The sequence below is a fragment of the Budorcas taxicolor genome, chromosome 22 (assembly GCF_023091745.1).
Source record: "Budorcas taxicolor isolate Tak-1 chromosome 22, Takin1.1, whole genome shotgun sequence".
Lineage (NCBI taxonomy): Eukaryota > Metazoa > Chordata > Mammalia > Artiodactyla > Bovidae > Budorcas > Budorcas taxicolor.
Genome location: NC_068931.1, coordinates 24,079,112 through 24,093,278, shown reverse-complemented (window position 1 = coordinate 24,093,278; position 14,167 = coordinate 24,079,112). Strand labels below are relative to the sequence as shown.

The 14,167-nt window shown below is 39.7% G+C and overlaps 1 protein-coding gene across 1 annotated transcript in view; it reads left to right on the top strand.

Annotated features, from left to right (window-relative positions):
• Window positions 1–14,167, top strand: part of ASXL3 (ASXL transcriptional regulator 3) — a 194,157-nt gene that overhangs the window by 170,103 nt on the left and 9,887 nt on the right. The window contains exons 10-11 of the mRNA XM_052660207.1: window positions 7,436–7,532; window positions 9,587–9,692. Coding sequence (XP_052516167.1) covers window positions 7,436–7,532; window positions 9,587–9,692 — 203 coding nt within the window. The remainder of the gene's footprint in view (window positions 1–7,435; window positions 7,533–9,586; window positions 9,693–14,167) is intronic.

The window sequence follows — 14,167 nt, the reverse complement described above, 5'->3', positions numbered from 1 at the left end:
TGGTTTCCAACGTAACATTCAGCAGGGATTTCCTGAGGAGCAAATAGTAAGAAGAAAAGGAATCAGCTTGACTCAGAAGAGAGGCTTTTATTATAAAACCAATTTTAATGGCCCATTATGACAGTGATGACAAAAAAGCCTTCTGCTTTTCAATCTAAATGTTGATTTCTTTGGTAATATTTTCTGGGATTTCTTCTTGTTCACATTAGCTTAATTCCATGCACATTTTTAAAAAATAAGGTGGAGGAAAGATGAAAATGTTGTTGCACTTTTTTCTTTGACATCCACATAGTTCCAGATAGTCTTGATTACGATTTTATAATGATAGTTTCTGTGTATTTAAAGAAAAGTTGTTATATGCGCTTATACTTTGGGCTTTGTGGCTCAGTGGTAAAGAATCCACCTGCAGGCAGGAGATGCAGAAGATGTGGGTCTGATCCCTGGGTCAGGAAAATCCCCTGGAGGAGGGAGTGGCAACCTACTCCAGTATTCTTGCCTGGAGAATCCCACAGACAGTGGAGCCTGGTGGGCTACAGTTCACAGGGTCATAAAGAGTCCAATATGACTGAAGCAACTGAGCACGCACACACATACCTCGATAAAACTTTTAAAAGTAATGTGAAATAATTGTTTCTTGCAGTAGGCTTTGAAATTGAGGTTGTTTAGACTTATAGCATCATCCTTTACTGTTTTTACTTTTTTCTTTATTATGAATATTTGATTTTTGCAATGGACAGAAAGTTATCCCATATCTATATCTTAGAAATTTTCATTCATTTTGCTTAACAAGGATTTAGTACCTAGTGTGTGCAAATTCACTGTGGTAGGTTTATCTCATTTGACTGCTGCTGACAATGACACTTTCACAACTTTTAATATTAAGTTGGCCAAAAGTTCATTCCATTTTTTCCTTAAGATGGTATTTTTTTTTCCCGTAAGATAGTATTATAGAAAAACCTGAATGAACTTTTTGGCCAACCCAATACATCCTCTCCCAAACTGTATTTTGGAGAACACTTGTTTTTGTTCTGTGAGATACTGATAATTCTTCTAGAAGAGGATTGCAGGGTTTAAAAGTTTGGGAAATACTGCATGATGCTTTAAAATAAATCCTAACACATTCCAGAATACATGCAGTAAAGAAAATCATTCTACCATATTTAGGAAGTATAGGCTCTATTTATTAGATAGTAGAATCAATTTCCTTTTAGATAGATTATCCATTAAAATTGTAATTCCTCATTTGAAAAATCCCTGTTTTGCAACACAGTTTAGAAAATATTGTCTTAATGCAGTTTTAGAAATAGCATTCAAAAATTATTGGCCAAATTATCTTTAGCATGCCGTTGATTCTCTCTCCCTTACTAACCCATCTCTCTCAGCAGCCCTCTTTCACTTTTTATGTCTCACTTTATGCTTAAAGAATTACATTTTCTCTTATGGATAAAACTTGAGCAATACTTATAGAGAGTCTCCTGAGCCATCTGAATCATAGTTAATGGTAAGGTAAAAAATGAAGAATTACTGTTTAGAGAGGATGAATTCCCCAACTTTAATTCTTCCTGGAGTATAGACTACAAGGGCACTGGATGCTTGTTCCAAGGTATAAGAGGGTTGGTAATAATCGCTTATAGTCTGTCTGTTCATTCCTCTTTTGCTGTTGCATTAGATTCCTGGTTGGTCTCTCACTGACTAGGTTGTCCTTGCTCTAAAGACCCTATTGATTGTTTTATCAGACATAACAGCTAGTATAGTGTACTATACACGGTGTTGACCTGAGTAATCCCATATGGCTTGGTAGATATTAGTACATTCACAGTACAGCTCATCTTCTGGAAACTCTTTTCTTTCAGCTTTGATGCCATCTGCTTTGATTTTCTTCCCACCTGTGACTGCTTTTTCTCAGTCTTCCTAGCAGGATTTACTTCTGGCCATTCCTTCTGTGTTGGTGTTCCTCAGGGCTCTGCTTTATGCCATCTTCTCTTTTGGTTGGCTCTTCCTGGGTGTTCTCACTCATATCCATGTTTTCAATTACACTTTCTTTACTACTAATGACAAATTTTCTATGCTTGATTCCTTCCTCACCAGTGAGCTTCTTCCCTGAGTTTCCAGTATTGATTAGATCACCTTTACTTGATTGCCTTCTCCATACCCTTATATTAACATATTCAAAGAAAATCCCATCATTTCTTTGTCTAAGACACTACTCCCCCCTTGTGCTTTTACCTATCCTAATGTCTCTTTCCAGCATCCACCAAATTAGCCAAGCCTTCTTCTTGGGAATCATCTTTCAAGCCTTTAGTTCATTCACCACCCAACACATGCTCACCCAGCCCCATCATTTCTGAGTCCCATACTTCTACATGTCATCCATCTTTACTCCTGCTGCTGAGTAGTCTCAACACTTTTCATCATTTGTTCCTTGGTCTTCTCTTGTTACTTCTTGACAGAAGTCCCTGTTTTTAGTCCTGCATTTGTCCAGGGCATTCTTTATACTATATGCAGAATGATAGGTAAAAGACCTCAATTTGGAATTATAATCAGCATCTCAACCTTAATTGGTTCCAAACCAAACCTCCTCCCATTTTTTTTTTTACATTGTTAGAAATAGCAATTCATAATTTTAATTGCCGAGGCCAGAAGTCTTTGGCGTCACTCTTGCCTGCTCACTTTCGCTCATACCACACATCCAGTCCATCATCAAGTACTATTGGCTCAACCTTCTGAATATAATTGGAACCCAGCCTTTCTCACCATCTCTGTAGCTGTCAACCTAGTGCAGCTACCATCTGGATTATCTCAATAACTACATCCTCATGTCCCTGGTGAGTCTCTTGTCTTCTAAAACTGTGCTCTCCACAACAGTAGTTGCTAGCCAGCAGTGACTGTGGAGCTTTAGAAATATGGGTTATCTAAACTAAGATACGTTCTAAAAATACATAGTGGACATCAAAGAATTAGTATACAGAGAGAATGAGAAATAGCTCATTGACAATGTCTCATATTGATTATATATTGAAACAACATCTTGGATAGGGCAGATTAAAACTGTGTTATTAGAATGAGTTTCATGTTTTTACTGCTTTCAGTGTGATTATTAGAAAAATTAAAATCACAGACGTGACCTGGTATTTATATTGCTCTTGGGCAGCTCTGACGTCTTTTTTAAACACAGCAGTCAGAGCTCTCCATTTGAAATGTCAGAGCTTTTCATTGTTGGGCCCAAATCCCCCAGAGGCTCTCCAGCTCACTCAGGAGGGACCAGCCAGTCTTTTCAGTGGGCTGCCAGGCCCAGTATGATTCTGGTCTTTGAGCCCCTGTTCCTCCCACTGTTAAGGTCTCTCGAGCTCTTAGGGCCTCCTCGCAAGCCCCACCTGAGGACCTCTGCAAGTACATGCATCCACTGAGCACACCCTCCCCCGATGGCTGGTGGCTTCTCCTTCACTCATGCAAGTGTCGGCTCCAGTGTTCTTGATCAGCAATGAGCAGAGAGGCCCGTCCCGGACACACCATCTACATCAACAGATTGACAGTCTGCTTCTTACCACACTCTCAGCATGGACGTTTTCATCTTGTTTTGACTTTGTTTCGATTGGCTCCCTCCCCACTACCTGTAGAATAAATTCCAAACTGCTTGGTCTGTCCAGATGCCCTGTTAGGATTTAGCCACTTTCGGACTCTGCAGCACATTTCTCACTGTTCATCTAAGCAGCCCACCTGCCATCCATTCCAAATCACTTGCGTGCTAAGTCACTTCAGTCTTGTCCAACTCTTTGCCACTCTGTAGACTGTAGCCCTCCAGGTGCCTCCGTCCATGGTATTCTGCCAGCAAGAATACTGCAGTGGGTTACAATGCACTCCTCCAGGGGATCTTCCCAACCCAGGGATTAAACCTTCATCTCTCATATCTCCTGCATTGGCAGGAGGGTTCTTTACCACTTGCACCACCTGGGAAGCCCAAATCACTTGCAGGAAATCCCAAATTAGAAAAAGGGATAAATAATCTATTAGATGTGCAAAGGATTATTATTAACCCAAGATATATTCTCATATAGAACAATATTAATTGAACGTCAAACACTGGATGGCTTGTAAGTAGCAACATCTTTTTAATCCTTTGCATTCCACTGATAGACATCCCATGAAAGGTATGTTAATGTAATCAACCCCAAAGGCAAGTGATATACTCACCAATCAAAACCTAAATCTTCATGAAAGGATCTCTCCACAAATAAGATTTCCTTCCTCACACTTATTTTCCTCCAGAGCAATGAGCACACACAGAGTTTTTCTCCTTCTAATTAAAAATAAAACATAACTTATCAATAACTTCTTTAGAGTTTTCATTGTAAGAAAGTTACATAGAATGAATGTTTCTATTGTGGGTAATCAGAAAAAAACAAGAATTTATAGCTCGGTGATAAATAAGTAAACCTTTCAGAAATGTTTATTGTTCCAGCTCGTTTAAATGCCATGTCTTTTGGACAGTATTTCTTAAAGGCCATAAAATTAATTGTGTATTTCAAAAGTTTTATTGGCATGTATTTCCTAAGTCAAATTCAGCCCTCATGCTTAATTGTGCTGTCTCATACAGGCTGGAAGGCTGGCCATTAATATTATTTTTCTGTTTTAAAAGAAAAACAGTTTCCTCCAGGGCTAGCTTCCATATTCTTGAATGTGGTCATTTCACACTGTTGTGCATTTTCATGTGCTGAAATCTTGAGACTCTGTCAGAGCTAATCTGGATCTGGTATTTCTTTGTGTCTTAAAATTATGCTGAAATGTCAATTAATAACTCGTCATGTCCCCTGGCCTGGGAAAATATGCTAAACTAAAATCCTGCATGTCAGCTACTAGAGCTCAGTGTTAAATCATTCACTTACACAAAGCAAGGAGAGTGCAATAAACATTTCTTGAGTACCTGCAATATAACAGGCATTGTGCATGGACTCCAAATTGTTCAGCACACTCATGTGCTCAGATGTAGAAAATCTAACTTTGTTCATCATGCCTTCCATAAATGCACCTCATAGTAAACTACTTCATTTTTCTCTTCAAGGCACTTGCCTTCCACCTACTTGTTCTAACTGTTGGGGACACAGCACCAAATGGCATCCTTTGGTTCAGTTCATAACTGCATCCCAAAAGGTGGTGTCCTAGAATTGTCCAATTAATCCACTCCCATTTGGGGGCTGTGGTGAGACCCTGAGGTGGAGACTGTCATGGCAGTGTCACCAGACGTCACAACTGTGCTGAGCCCAGGTGGGTGGGAGAGATACAGGGACCAGAAGCATCTGCTATATGTGGAGTATATTCGAAAATGAGGGTAGAGGCTTTTCCTTTTACTGCCGCTGTATTGCCTGCACCCAGACAAGTGCCAGGTACACAGGTTCATATAAGTGACTTAATAAGTATCTGGGCTTCCCAGGTGGTGCTATGGTAAAGAACTCACTTGCCAATGCAAGAGACACAGAAGATGCTGGTTCGATCCCTGGGTAGGGAAGATTCCCTAGAGGAGGAAATGGCAACCCACTACAGTATCCTTGCCTGAATAATTCCATGAACAAAGGAGTCAGGGGGCTACAGCCCCTGGGCTCGCGAGAGTCAGACACAACTGAAGCAACTGAACATGCACGCATGCAATAAGTATCTATTGGATGGAGATGAAATCATTGGGAGGAAATGGTGAATCCATGAGTGAACAGTCTTGTGTGAAGTTTTCCAAGTGGACTAAATATTTTAGTGTGGTTATCGGTATCTTAGGTAAGGAAATGCAAGATCTCTAATTTGTGGCTGTCGTGATGGCAGCATTCAGCTTATGTCACATCTGTTCAGTGCCTCTCTTCTCTGGATTTTTTGACCATTATTCCGTTTAGGTTAAGAGGAAAAGGGAGTACCAGAGGATGAGATATTTGGATGGCATCACTGACTCCATGGACATGCGTTTGCACAAACTCCAAGACAGTGAAGGGCAGAGGAGCCTGGTGCTGCAGTCCATAGGGTCGCAAAGAGTCATACACGACTGAGCGACTGAACAAGAGATTCCATTTCGAGTCGCTAGTATAAGATTTAGTGTTCAACTCAGTTTTCTTCTTTGCTCCTGAATGATGGTTTAGCTGACACGTTCATGAAGTCATGGTTTGAGTTAAATTTTAAAAGAGGGCAGCATTTCTGTGGGTGAAAATGGCATGTAAAGAAGACAAAACAAAAAAAAAAAGAATGAAAACATGGGGATAAGAAATCTGAGTGTGTTTTCAGATGGCAGAGACTTCTTAGAGCTCAGAATATGAGTGTGTTTGTGAGAATAAAAAGAAATCTTTGAAGATATGACTGGAGCTACAGTTTGCCAAGCCTTTGAGTAGCAGGCTAAGACATCTTCACCTCTTCACGAACCGTCCAGTTACTGATCGCGACATCCTGTGTCCACAACACAGTTTACACCCTATTCTGTATGCTTTGTATAAAACCATCCTGTCCCAATCCTGTTAATCTCCCAAGACCCTAACCCATTTCACCTCTGGCATCAAGTTCTTCTCAACTACTCAGGGCCACCTAGATATCTTCCCTAACTTTTTTTTTTGCCCTTCTTAATTCCCACTCACCTTATTTTTGGCATTGTTTAACTTTTTATATGTTTTCTCTTCACTCCACAGCTACTTACAAAGTCAGCCAAGGACACACTAGTTCTTTTTATCCCGTCTCAGCAGGCAGAATATATACCCAGAAAAGATGTTGTAAATAGTTGGAAAGTTAAAAAAAGCATCCAGTTTGGTGATGCTTCTCTGAATCTCTTCTATACATGAATTTTAAAAATATTTGAGGGAAAACATTAGTAGCATATAGCCTATACTGCTGTTAAACTTTGTATACTTGTTTCCTGTGTGCACCCAGAGAGGGGAGAAGAAGAGAGAGAGAGGTATGTATGAGAGCATGGGTGTGTTTTATATGCTCCAGAACTTTCTGTTGTCTAAACCTCAAGACAGTGGAAGAATCCAAGTGATCTGACTAGATTTCTTTAGCTTTCACAAAAAATTCAGAAAATTTAAATTTAAAAAACTCAATCTAAAGGTGTGCACATATCTTGATTTTTCATTTGGTACCCCTTAAAGCACAATAAAATGATAAAGATAGAAAACTTCTTTGATTAAACCACGTATATTTGTTATACTCACCACTGATAATGGAAATGCCTAATACAGACTTCCTTTAAATTGCTGTATTTAGTCATTATAATAGTCACTGTAAACAGTGCAGTTTTCCTGCTAGGAGATTCATCTTTTGTTAAATTCCTTCCTTTCCTCCCTGCCTCCTGCCCTGTCTTTCACTCTCATTTTCTCTCTCTCTTACACGTACCTTCAGTTTTCGCTTCTTTCCTGCTTGCTTTTGCTTTGTATTATTCTTGATGGAATCTTGTTTTTGTCGGCTTATTTCCTAGATGGGAAGTGATGGAATTTTACGCCTCAGTACTTCAGCTCTAAATAATGAATTCTTTGCATATGCAGCACAAGGCTGGAAACAGCGACTGGCGGAAGGTAAATTTCTATTTTCCATTATTATTTGACAGATTTGAGTACACATACTGTTCTGAGATTTGCACTCTTCTCTGATTCCCAAGTCATTTCCCCCACTGAAGTATACTTGAATTAAAACTCACATCCTATTTCGAATGACTTCATTAATTCTCTTATTATTCTTGGCAATTTTGATGTCCAGGAATTTTGAAGAAAGCATAGCATTACCTAGAACATGATAACATTTTGATATAGCAAGATATTCTTTGGAATAATCATTTTAATTATATGTTTGATATATTATATATTTTCTTAATGCCTAAGAGTCTGAAGAATCTTCTTTTAATGTTGTCTTCCCCTGAAGGCACACTTTGCCTTATCCTTCCTTTAGTCACCAATCTTCTTGAAAGACTAGAAAATATCCAGTGTTACCACATTTTTACTCCCTTCCCCATGCACACTGTTACGGCTGGGAGTGGCCCAGTCTTACACAGTGGAAACAGTTCTTTCTAGAGAATATGAATTGCTTTCTTGATTTTAAAGTCCAGTGTCCTCTGTCCTGCCTTTCATGTTGCTTCTCCAATATCTCACTTGTTTTCTACCCCATCCAATACATATTCGTATCTCTGTGCCTTGTGAGCTGAAAGCTTGGTCACTTTTCAGAAGCTAACTCAAGAATCAGGTTCTATGCATGGTCTTCCCTAGTTGCTTTAGGCAGAATTAAGTGCTTTCCCTCTGTGTACTTTTACTACATTTATTCTTGTGACTTTTACAGGGTTTTCTACATTATTATAGTCAACTGTGTGCTTTTTCTTTCACCAGAGCAGTTGAAGCCATTTCCTTTAGACATTCATAATATATCTTAGGTTGCATCCGGGTACCTTTCTGACAGCCTTTTGTCAGCTTCCTTCAGGAGCTCCTGTTCTTTCACCTGCCGATAATAGTGATGCCTCCACCATTCTCTTCCCTGTTCTTCGCTTTTATGACTCTTCATGTACTCCGAGCAGCCTTGTTCACCACCAGGATTCCATCTATGGCCCATAAGCTGATAACGTCCAAAGTTGTCTTCAGCTACTCTTTCCCAGTCCTCAGTGCTCTGTTCCACAAGTCCGCAGAATCTTCCTAGCATCAAGCCCCTCAAAACCAAAATGCCAGCATTAAATTCTATTCCCTTTAAATGTCTACCATTTCTTCTGCCTTCTGTCTCCTAAGGGCACCCCTTTTCTCACAGCTCCTAACTCTGGAACCATAATGGTATCTTTGTTCCTCTCCCTTCTCCCCAGGTCCATCTGGTTAGGAACTTGCGTTTTTGAATCTGCATCTTCTTCAACGTTCTCAAGATGTTGGCCTGACTGTAATCTCATCTCTCGTCTATGCTACCTAGTAGCCTCCCTGCCAGTTTCTAAGTTGCTTATTTGGCCATTTTTCTCCCTCCCTGAACACCGCCAGGACCTCCCTCAGTCTCTTACAGAAAAACATTCAGGGCTCTCTTTAAAACGTGTGTTGTTTAATTGACCGCAGCCTATCTTTCCTATTCCATTTCATCCTGTATTTTACTCACAATTGGCCTCTTAAAAGAACATAAATATACATATTCATATCTCTGTGCCTTGTGAGCTAATGACCTTATGAAAGCGTGGTCATCTTTCAAAGGCTAACTCAAGACTCAGTTTCTGTAGATAGTCTTTCTTAATCGATTTAGGCAGAGTTAAGTACTTTCCCTACATTTATGAATATTCTTACTTATGGCCTATATAGGGCTTTCCACCTTGTATTATTATACTCAATGGTATGCTTTGGCATTCACCAGATTGGTTTCATCAAGGACACTGAATATACACAGTTTCATTTGCCACCTCTAGTACACAGTACGTTTACTAAATGCTTTCAAGTCTGTCTGTGACTAAATTACTGAGTGATGTTCATAAAAAGAGAAGCCGTAGAAATATCATTAGCACTCAACCTGTTACTTTTCAGTATTTATAAACGTTTACTCAAATTAGTTACATATTCTCTTTATTAATTGGCAAAAGATATGACAGCTTTTCCTCAATATCTAAGCATTTTCTTTCTAGGAGAGTTTACTCCAGAAATGCAATTGCGGATAAGGCAAGAAATTGAGAAGGAAAAGAAAACAGAACCTTGGAAAGAAAAATTCTTTGAAAGGTTTTATGGAGAAAAGTAAGTACTAGAGCATTTTTTTGTCATTTCTCTTAGAAGGAAATGAAAATGTAATTCTCGTGCTTCACATAGCATAGTCATGTGCTGTAAAACTTAATAAACCTGTGATAAAAGGCAATAGTCCCTCAGTGTAAGAAATTGCAGGTAAAATTATAGTGACACATCAGCACTTAAATTTTTTTTTTAAATGCATTTTCAATGGTTTATAACTCGCCCATGAAAATTCATTTTGGACTGAAAATAGCACATGAAATTCCAGAGAAGTCAATTTTGTCTTTCTTAACTGGATTTTAGTAAAAATCTGCTATTTTTTTAGTCTAAGTATTTTCATTAATGAATCATTAGCGATAAGCAGCCTTAGACACATATTCTGGAGAAGGAAATGGCAACCCACTCTAGTGTTCTTGCCTGGAGAATCCCAGGGACAGAGGAGCCTGTCGGATGCCACCCATGGGGTCACACAGAGTTGGACATGACTGACATGACTTAGCGGCAGACACATATTTATTTCTCACATTTTTCCAAAAATGTTGACTCTGAGTATACATTTGTTTAGTCCTTATTTTAAGGAAAGCCTGAAGTATTTATTGCTCTGTCCATTCTTTCTCTAGAACCATTTTTTTTATATAAAAAAAAACCTTTATTTTACTCAAGGATAGTTGATTCACAGTGTTGTAATAATTTCTGCTCTACAGCGGTGATTCAGTGTATGTATGTATAATAAATATATATTGTACATTCTCTTTATATTCTTTTCCATTATGGATTATCATAGGGTATTGAATATAGCTCCATCCATGTGATACATGGACTTCCCTGGTGACTCAGTCAGTAAAGAACCCACCGGCAAGGCAGGAGACTACTTGCATGTAGAAACTGAAGTCCTATCCCTGGGTTGGGAAGATCCCCTGGAGAAGGAAATGGCAACCCACTCCAGTATTCTTGCCTGGAGAATCCCGTGGACAGAGGAGCCTGGCGGGCTATAGTCCATGGAATCGTGAGGGCTGTACACACCTAGCGACTAAACCACCTACATGTGATACAGTAAGACCTTGTTGTGTGTCCATCCTGTACAGAACGCTTTGCATCTGCTAATGTCGAACTCCCAATCCCTCTCTCTCCTACCCCTTGGCAGCCACCAGTCTGTTATCTGTGTCTGTGAGTCTCTTTTGTAGATAAGTTCATTTGTGCCATATTTTAGATTCCACATATAAGTGATGACATATTGTAAATGTCTGACTTAACTTCTGGGCTGATAATTTCTATGGCCATCCATGTTGCTGCAAATGATATTATTCCGTTAGGGTTTATGACCGAGTAGTATTCCATTGTGTTTATGTACCTCATCTTCTTTATCTGTTCATCTCCCAGTGGACATTCAGGTTGTTTTTGCATCTTGGCTATTTTCAGCAGTGCTGCTGTGAACATTGGGGTATGTGTATCTTTCTGAATTATAGTTTTTTCTGGATCTTTGCCCAGGAGTGGGATTATTGCCTTATATGACAATGGTATTTTTATTTTGTTGAGGAATCTTCATGCTGTTTTCCACAGTAGCTGCACCAATTTACATTCTCATCAACAGTGTAGGAGGGTATAACCACTTTTTAATTTCTTATTTTGATTTGTGTGTGTGTTTAAAGATAATGCCAGACATAGATAAGCGTGGTAGTGACTGAACTAAATTGAAAGTATCCTCTCCTTTGCCTCCCAGTTAACAGGGACACATTTTCCTTGAGCAGAATTTGAGTCTCACAGACAATCAGATTCATAAGAAAAAAAAAGAGGGATTTAAGAGCTGACAGTTGACAATAACTTTAGATCATCTTGGGCTTCCCTAGTGGCTCAGCTGGTAAAGAATCCACCTGCAGTGTGGGAGACCTAGTTTCAGAAGATCCCCTGGAGAAGGGAATGGCAACCCACTCCAGTATTCTGGCCTGGAGAATTCCATGGACTGTATATACAATCCATGGGGTCACAAGAGTCGGACATGACTGAGTGACTTTCACTCACTTTAGACCATCTTAGGTAGAAGAATTTGTGCTTTAATTCTCACAAACACAACTGATGCTTGAAAGTGGTGTTTTGTATAGAAGACACTAAGGCAATACAACTTGTACCATTTGATCTAATTTCACAAAACTCCCCTGTAAATGAGGAAAAATGTCAGAGGGAGTCTCTCATGAGTGCACCTCATCCCTGGTGAATTGTCCTAAGTAGCCATCCTCAAGAGGAGGAAGGCTCCTTTTCAGTTGCTACCCTGAGACCTTGGATGCATATACATATTTAAGCAAAACTAAAAGGCTGTAATCTCCTTTCTCAAAAATTAAAATTGCGGCAGGCTAGTTATCAGCCTTCTTATATCATTACTAGCACTATTACTCAAGCCTCCTGGCATCACAGTCCTCATTGCAGCTTTTAAAACTAGATACAAGACTTTTCTGTGGTCCAGTGGTTAAGAAGGGACACAGGTTCAATCCCTAGGTTGGGAAGATTCCACATGCCACAGGGCAACTAAGCCTTTGTGCTACAACTATTGGGTCCACATGCTACAGCTAAGGAAGCCCATGCACCTAGAGCATTTGCCTGCAATGCAGGTAGACCTGGGTTCAATCCCTGGGTCAGGAAGATCCTCTGGAGAAGGAAGTGGCAACCCACTCCAGTACCTTTGCCCGGAAAATCCCATGGACAGAGGAGCCAGTAGGCTATAGTCCATGGGGTCGCAAAGAGTCGGACGCGACTGAGCGACTTCACTCACTTCACATGCACCTGGAGCCAGTGCTCCACACCAAGAGAAGCCACCACAAGAAGAAGTCCGGGCCCCATAACAAAGAGTAGCCCCTACTTGCCAAAACTGGAGAGAACCTGCACATAGCAACAAGGACCCAGTGTAACTGTAAATGAATTAATTAAATTAAAAAACAGAGTAGATACAGATTTAGGACACCCACCCCAGCCATACTGATTGGGGGTCTCCAGGAGATGAACCCTGGAATCTGTATTTTTAGATGCTTCTCCATCATGCTGATGTCCAGCAAAATTAAGAACCCTGCCTTCCTTGTCTTTTCTGACAGAGGGAGTGTTGGGAGCACTCTTGTCTGTAATGGAAGAAGCATAAGCAAGTCAGTCACCTCCAAAGAACCTGTCCTTAGTTTTTATTGTGTGTTGGGCCTGTTCTTTTATCAACTCAGTCTTCATCAAGCATTGTCTTTGTGCCACACACACTATGTCAGACAGCCCATGTTGCAAGACCACACAGAGACTTTTCTTCAGTCAGCAGATAATTCATTCAACAGTTCTTTGATTTAATTGACCCTTTCCTTGCTGTAGTTTATCCATAGAGTTTCTGTCCCATTACCTCCCTGGACTTCTTGCCTATCTTTTCTGATCTTTGATTACATACTGGATGACTGATGCATTTTGGACATTTCATTGACTGCCCTTCTAATTTTCTTACAGATTACCTATATTCCCTCAATACAGGAGGGATATTTTCCTCCCATCAGATAATTTTCTGTTGGCTGACACCATGTGCCTTCTCACTGCTCTGAGTTCTCCCAAGAATGTTACCACTGAAGCTCCCCTTTAGTTAAGATCTGTCTGATTTAGTTTTCTGCTCTTTGAGATCTTTATTTTGGTTCTTACTGGCTTACTCTGCCTTTAATCCAGGGTTGTTGTTCAGTCACTAAGTCACGTCTGACTCTTTGCGACCTCGTGGACTGCAGCACGCCATGCTTCCCTGTCCTTCAGCATTTGCTGGAGTTTGCTCAAAATTGTGTCCATTGAGTTAGTGATGCCATCCAACCATCTCATCCTCTGCCATCCCTTTCTTCTTTTGCCCTCAGTTTTTCCTAGCATCAAGTTCTTTTCCAATGAGTTAGCTCTTCACATCAGGTAGCCAAAATATTTGAGCTTCAGCTTCAGCATCAGTCCTTCCAGTGAATATTCAGGGTTGATTTCCTTGAGGATTTTGGATAGAATACTGTCTTAAATTTGTTTTAATTACTTGTGTAGATATTATGAATATGCTAACCCAAAATTATAGTATATATTTAATGATATCCTTGTGACTCATCTAGCTGAAATTTGGCTGCCGGTGGGTAGGTTTTGTGTATTCTCTATCTAATCTAGTATCAGTGATATCTTTACTTGATCTGGCCGCAGGAGACCTTGTATCCAGCTGATTTTTCTGTTCTAAATTCATCTGTTATGTAGTTATATTATTCTTTCCTTCTTAGCATAATATAAACTGTGGTTTAATTTGAACCCATCTTAGGGAAAGTTGAAAGGAGAGAGACTGATTATGAAGGAAGTATCCTCTATCTTTCTTTTTCAGCTTTCTGAAATTTAGTGAAGAAGGCAATGATCAAATACCCAAAAAGCACATTCTTTCTTACTTTCTTTTTATTTTGAGGATTTAAGTAAAAGGTTGAAGAAGATTTCACTGAGGTATTTTCCTGTTACAGCTCTATTTCCTC